Genomic DNA, 7,267 nt, shown 5'->3' with positions numbered 1-7,267 from the left:
TAGCCAATGTGGTCTTTACTTTTCAAGCTGCTCAATTAGGAGCAAATATAGGAGAGAAATAGCTTGTGATTGTGGCAACACGAGACATAGAATCCATTTGGAACAACTGTTCCTCACAGGTTACAAGTCTTTCATGTTCGGAGTTGATGTCTTTTGGACTTTTAACAGAAGAGAGCAGTTTTGCCCAAGTCCAGGCCCCCCAGAAGACACAGGTCCCATTGGTAAGCACCATGTGCATTACCCTCCTTTGGACCCTGCCTGTGATATAGCTTTTCAAATGTAAAGGTCTCATGTTGTGTGCCAGCTGTGTCCCTTATTTTATCATATTGTCACATTGTGCTATGCTTGCACAATTTGACTATTCAATTCCCACAAATTTTCCATTTTTAATTTTAAAAGTGAGACTTAGCCATGGAGTTGCAGGTAGATAGGATAGTGAAGAAGGCATTTGGTATGCTTTCCTGTATTGATCAGAATACTGAGTACAGGAGTTGGGAGGTCATTGTGCGGCTGTATAGGACATTGGTTAGACCATTGTTGGAATATTGCGTGCAATTCTGGTCTCCTATCAGAAAGATATTGTGAAACTTGAAAGGGTTCAGAAAAGATTTACAAGGATGTTGCCAGGGTTGGAGGATTTGAGTTTAGGGAGAGGTAGAACAGACTGGGGCTGTTTTCCCTGAAGCATCGAAGGCTGAGAGGTGACCTTATAGAGGTTTACAAAATTATGAGGGGCATGGATAGGATAAATAGGCAAAGTCTTTTCCCTGGGGTGAGGGAGTCCAGAACTAGAGGGCATAGATTTAGGCTGAGAGGGGAAAGATATAAAAGGGACCTAAGGGGCAACTTTTTCACGCAGAGAGTGGTACGTGTATGGAATGAGCTGCCAGAGGAAGTGGTGGAGGCTGGTACAATTGCAACATTTAAAAGGCATTTGGATGGGTATATGAATAGGAAGGGTTTGGAGGGACATGGACTGGCTGCTGGCAGGTGGCTCTAGATTGGGTTGGGATATCTGGTCGGCGTGGATGAGTTGGACTGAAGGGTCTGTTTTCGTGCTGTACATCTCTATGACTATGATTCTAAGTTATACAAATTTTTGTGTAAGTACATTTAAATTTAGCCATTAAGTTGACTTTTCTTACTTTAGTTCATTCATTAGTTTTGAGTTGAAAGCCTGAATAGAGTTTATATAATTGGCTATGTCTTGGTTGAGTCAAATCATTATTATGTTGTTTATTAATTTGGTTGAACTCAATTTTCTAGGAAGCATCTGCATGAGTCAACTGTATTAATGGAATATGGTCCACTAACCTGAGATCCTTTCTGCTGAATAGCTTTTGTTTAAATATCTCTAATGGGAATGCATGACATCAAAAGAGAATTACTTATATTTAACATGCTTGTACATTTATCCTACTTCAATCGAGGACTATACTTCAGCTTAACAATGACATGAGTGATTATTTCAAGATGAAGTTTCAGTGGCAACAGGAACACAAGATGTAACCCTCAGAGTTTTCTTTTGTTTTTAGTTATATAAATGCAAGCTTCAGCGCACATCAACAGAAGAGAAATACCTCCCCATTAAATCTGGACATTAAAAATATTGATTTAATGACCTCATATTTTTACAATTTCACTAAGTCTTCCCATTGCTTTGTTACCATTGTTGTTCTGTGTCTCAGCTTTATATGCTTTCCCGAAGTGAAATAAAAGCAAAAACCAAAACAACTGCAAATGCTGGAAATCAAATAAAAATCAAAATGGTTGTAATTTTTCATTAAAAACCTATCAAAGTGTATCAGTCACATTCTAATCAAATAATGTTCAACAACAAAAGAAAAGATATACCAAGGTAAATGCCACTCTTCTCAGTGGGTGTTGAAGGAAGGTAGATGATAAATACTGTGAAGATGTCTCTCCACTGCTCTCTTCAACACATGAAATCCATATGGTTAAAAACAAATAAACTTTATTTGAACAAAGCTTCTGAAATCTGTCCTTTAGTTTTTCATCAATTTCTAGAAATATTACAAATGACAAGGGAGCAGGACATATTCGAATTAGTAATGAGGAACAAACAATCATAAAAAAATAAATAATCTGACAGATAAGGGAGAATCTTCAAATCACAACAATAAAATGATTGAGTTTGATACCAGGTTTGAGTGTATTAAGATACAGTCACAAACCAATGTTTTAAAATGTCGAGAAAGCAAATTTTGACAGCATGAGAAAATGGGGCAGTTGAATGGGGCTGAAGTCCTTAACATGTAGGAGGCTTCAAATCCTGCAAAGCCCTTCAAGGTGGAGAAAATGTAGTAGGTTGCAGTGTCTTAGGTTGGGGAGAGTGTAAACAGGGGAGCAGACTGACCTGTGGACACTGCTTTGGTCATAAGTAATGGGTACATTGCAAGAACATAATCAAGTAAATATTCTACATGCCTGACCACAATGTTGCTTTTACATGCCAATGCAAATGTTTTTGAGGCAGTCATTATGCAGCTAAATATTCAAGTTTTAACAAGAAAAAAAATCCCCAAAAGGGATAGCAGGATCACTCTGGAGCAGGATCACTCTGCGTTGTAACCAATTTATGGCCTATAATCAGTTCACAACATTAACTCAAACTAGTGTTCTACGACAGCTAATGCCAGACACACCCTGCCCACCAGAAAAACTGTGAACATAATGAGAAGGGAGCCAAGGCAAAAGCAGCACCCACTTGACTGAAAACAGTAGGGCTACATTGTAACTTCTCTGACCTAAAAAAATTCTGACCTATGATCCACATGTGTGGTATATGGGGTACACAAGCAACTGAGAATAAAACAAATCTTCTAGAAATGAAACACGTTAACATGAGATGCTGCCATGCATAAATACCAGCACAATAATAATTTTTAAATCCTAGTTAGTTCAAAAGATTACATTTTGGCCCACAAAATCACCCAACAATCACCTAATACATTAACACAGCAACAGAAGAAGTAGTTTTCCACCGATCAATTATGATCCTTTGAAAAATTATGGAAAGAGGTTAGTAAAACACTTCAGTCACAGGTCGACGTTTCAGAACTATCTCTTTTTCTTCTTCCTCTTCATTCAGTGATGCAAAGTTCACGCGCATTTTAGCTCTTTTCTTGTGCCCAGTTGGAGCGGTAAAGAACTTGCCGAGATTAGGCGGCTTTTTCAATGATTTAGAAAACTCCTGAAAGCTTATATCATCAGCTAAAGCACCCAGCAGTGTGTTAGTGCTGCTCAGAATGGAAGATGCCACCTTTGACCCCCTTTTCGGGGGGATAGATTCACTGATGAATGCCTCTGGGTCCCCTAACAGTCGCTTCACTTTGATGGAATTGTTCTTATTTAAGTAATGGTATGGCTTCTTGCCACTATAGTCCCTTAGAGTTGTTTTTGCGCCATAGTTTTGAACTAGATCAACAATGATATTCTCCTTGTCATGTATAGCAGCTATGTGTAGAGGAGTGTAACCACCATATGCTTTGGAGTTGACATCCATTTTGATGCCATTTTGTTCAGCTGTATCAATGATCCAACACATCATTTCACTGTTGCCAGACTTGGCGGCCCAGTGAACAGCTGTGAAGCCATACATGAAATCCTTCTTCTCCGCCAAATAGTTGTCTCTCAGCAGCAATCCCGATACCTGGGTCCACTGGCCCAAGGCTGTTTTCACAATCCACTCATGTTCGATGGGATCTAAGGGGACTTGATCAGAAAATCGTGCATCTTCAGGAAGCTTCAAAAGCCTGGAAGCTCTCTTCAAATTAGGTGAACGAGAGCCCATTTCTGCTGGCTGATTCTGTTTCATTTTGGGTGCATCTTGCTCACCTGAAACGACTTGGCAGCTATTCTTGATTGGAACAGTATCTTCTGACTCCTCCTTATCTTGTTGGCGGCTGTGGCAGTGATCATACCTGGTGGAGTCTGGAGGCAGGCGGAGTGGGTGCATGTATGGTTTCGGTTTCTGAGCTGATGTTGCGTTTGGAGCTCCCTGAGGACTAACATCATTGGCCTTGGCTTCATAGCGTCCAACCTTCTGCTCAAAACTCAAAATGCTGTCTTCAGTGGGGGAGTGCGGAAGAGGGAGCAAGTGCTCAGGTTCAGGAGGAGGGTGAGGGGTGAGCGCAGTGTTAGCCTGATCTGCATTAGAGCTGGGGCATTCAGAGGTTGAAATAGCCTCCACCGATAAGCTCTGTGCCAAGGGGCGACACTCGGAAACCAGGTGTTGGCAATCCACGATGTGTTCGAGGCTATGACTCTTGGGGCGGTGCATGGCCCAGGATGCAGTCAAGTCCTGCCATTCCTCCACCAGTGGGTCAGGTTTGGAAGCCTGGGTGGGGGCCTCCCTTTGGTTTTCCAGATGAGCTGACAGGTTGCTCAGGGCTCGGAGCTGACTGGGTGTCAGTGCCGAAGGGGCTGAGTTCCTCCTAGCCCCCGGCCCCTGGGAGCCCCGCGCACCCCGGCCAGCTTCCACCAAGTCGCCCAAACTCTCCCCCTTGCCTGGTCCCTGGGCGAGGTGTCCTTGGCCGGGGCCGGGAGCCGAGGAGCGGGTCTGCTGGGCGGTGACCAGGGGCTGCCACTTCTTCTTCAACACCACGAACTTGACGCCTGCTTCTTCCCGCACCACCGCCACGTTATTGATGAGCTTTTTGAAGAGCTCCCGGGCTGCCCTCTTTCGCTCCGGATCGCTGTGCGCCAGCTCACCCCTGAAGTTGTGCAGCAGCTCCGAGTTCCTGACTTTGCCTCCAGCTTGCACCAGAAAGTTGGTGACCACCTCCTGACTCAGGGCCGGCTCCATTCTCGCTTCACCTGTCCGTGTGGAAGCTCCCCAGCAGCCGGACCCTGCCCTACACACAGCTCACTCCCCTGGCATGAGACTGGCTTTGAACCGACGTTGATTCCTTCCCCTTCCAACACCACTCCTCCTGAACCTCTCCTGCAGTACCTGTTCTTTCCGGAACACGACCTCGTCTGCTGGGAGGTGATCACATATTACGTTTGGTCAATGGGAACCAAAGGGAGGAGACTGCTGTGGAATACGGCTCTGGGATTTGTAGTCCCAACACGTTTCGTAGGTGTGTTTTCAAAACAGATGGACTCAATCTCAAACGCTTTGGCGCCACTTTCACCAATAATTAACAGGGAAAATCCAAACCGAGTGGTGATCCATAAGCGACTCATTTCAACTGATGAAGGAGTCTGAGAGGATGGGCTGATCTTTCCATTTGTGGAGGAGCTCTGGGGTAGGGGGTGATAAATGGAACATAAATCAAAGATAAAGGAAAGATTTCAAGGAGGGTTTAGGATGTGGCATTAGTCATTGAGGCTAGCTACACTGGATAATGAAATAAGGGAGAAGCGAATACAAGAATATGCTGAGAGTACATTAGTCGAGCTCTTGTCCCAGGACTGAGTAGCCAACAAGTCCCACTTGCTCCAAAGGTGCGTAAAAATATTTCTGAACGGTATAATTTGGAAAAATAGATTTAAAAATATGCTGAGGAAGGTCTTGTGGGTGCACTAGTACTGTCCCTGCCTCTGAGCTAGGAGGTCTGTGTTCAAGTTCTACCTGTTCCAGAAGTATGTAATAATACCGAAATGGTTGATTCGAAAATAGAATGATAAAGTGACACAGCTTAGTAATGTTCGAAGGTTAGAGAATAAATGCCAGCAGAGACTAATTGGGCTGAATGGATTGGTTCTGTGCTCTAACTTATGTTAAGTGTGACCTGTGTGATTATAATGAAAATGTATCAAATATGACTAAGATTGAATATCCCAAGAGTAATTTTTTTTAGAAACTGAAATCTCAAATGCTTTAAGTGTGACAATTATAAATGTTCAAGTCAATAGTACCTGGATCTGAAGTAAGATGACTGTGTCCAAAGTATTGTGCAGGAGAAACCAGGATGGTGAATTGTTGAGTTAAATGACTCAATGTACTTGTCCCCTGTCATGTCTAAGGTATATCACTCTTTCCCACCATAACTCCCTGCCCATATCTTTTTAACTGTTATCCAATCTTATTTTATTATCTTTCCAATGAACTGCAGCATCAGCTTCACTGGCTAATCTATATAATGCCCAGAATCTAGATTAGAGTAGAGCTGGAAAAGCACAGCAGGTCAGACAGCATCCGAGGAGCAGGAAAATCGACGTTTCGGGCAAAAGCCCTTCATCAGAAATGAATGCCCATCTCATCCAAAGCTCTACAGTCTGTTTCTTATACCACACTAGAGCCTGCTTATTCATCACTCACATCCTTGTCAGTCTATATTGATGTTCTGAACCCCAACACAACAAATTCAGAATCTTCATGCTCTATTTTAAATTAATCCAAGAATTTAGCTTTCTTTCAGTCTTTGAAATCTTTTTCACTACATTCAACTCAAATCTCAGTCCCAATTTTCAATTGGTGTTGGGAAGTCTTCCAAAGAATTGTTGAATTGTAATTCCTTAAAGGAAACACTTCCTACCCATAGCTTTTTACAAACAAATTATTATTATCCACAGCGAGATATTGGTGTTTTGCTTCCTGTTACCCTTTTAACTTTTTTGTTTGTCTTCTTCAAACACAGTACTCATGCAGCTGTTTTCAAATTGCGAGTAATGATGCATTTATAAGAAACATCTTCACGGAGTAATTTCTTATTTGTAATCACATTGTAAATAATTCATGGATATATATCATTCATGTAAGTTTATTAGCACAGTCATTAAAAGTATGAAACAGAACAAATGTGTACGTATTTCTAATTTTACACAAAACGACAAAGTATAATATTAACCTCAGGGAAAGAAAAAGCATACTGAGTTGGATGATTAGCCATGATCATATTGAATGATAGAGCAGGCTTGAAGGGCCAAACAGCCTTCTCCTGTTCCCATTTTCTCAGTACCTGTGTTTCTGAAGATTTATCACATTTAACTCCAGAATTCCTGCCAGTTTGGTAGATTCAATAAATCTTCCAACTCAGTTGTGCTGCTTTGAGAATGGGTGCTTGTAGTTTTGTGATATTTGCTCCTTAACCAAAATCTTATATTTGTTATAAAATCAGGATCACATTTAACAAATATGTTTATGATTTTTCTTACTAAAAATCAACAGGAAATCCTTGTAAGTTTATGTTGTATCAGTTGCTTTCATAATAATTCACTATTAGATTGTGCACTATTAGATTCTAAAGAGCAAAGAAAACTCAGTTTCTTTTCTATTGCCAAGCATCTTATCAAATTC

General features: G+C 41.6%; 1 protein-coding gene across 1 annotated transcript; it reads right to left on the bottom strand.

Annotated features, from left to right (window-relative positions):
* Positions 1 to 1,625: 1,625 nt before the first annotated feature.
* sowahab (sosondowah ankyrin repeat domain family member Ab) lies at positions 1,626 to 4,991 on the bottom strand. Its single transcript, XM_060836874.1, has one exon. The coding sequence runs from the start codon at positions 4,826 to 4,828 to the stop codon at positions 3,044 to 3,046; it is 1,785 nt and encodes a 594-aa protein (XP_060692857.1). The 5' UTR covers positions 4,829 to 4,991; the 3' UTR covers positions 1,626 to 3,043.
* Positions 4,992 to 7,267: the final 2,276 nt, after the last annotated feature.

Source organism: Hemiscyllium ocellatum, chromosome 16 (genome assembly GCF_020745735.1).
Source record: "Hemiscyllium ocellatum isolate sHemOce1 chromosome 16, sHemOce1.pat.X.cur, whole genome shotgun sequence".
Lineage (NCBI taxonomy): Eukaryota > Metazoa > Chordata > Chondrichthyes > Orectolobiformes > Hemiscylliidae > Hemiscyllium > Hemiscyllium ocellatum.
Note: the sequence above shows the minus strand (reverse complement) of the source record. Positions and strands in the feature narration are given on the sequence as shown.

Excerpts from the sequence above, each read along its gene's own strand:
- sowahab (XM_060836874.1), bottom strand. The coding sequence starts at position 4,828 with ATGGAGCCGGCCCTGAGTCAGGAGGTGGTCACCAACTTTCTGGTGCAA.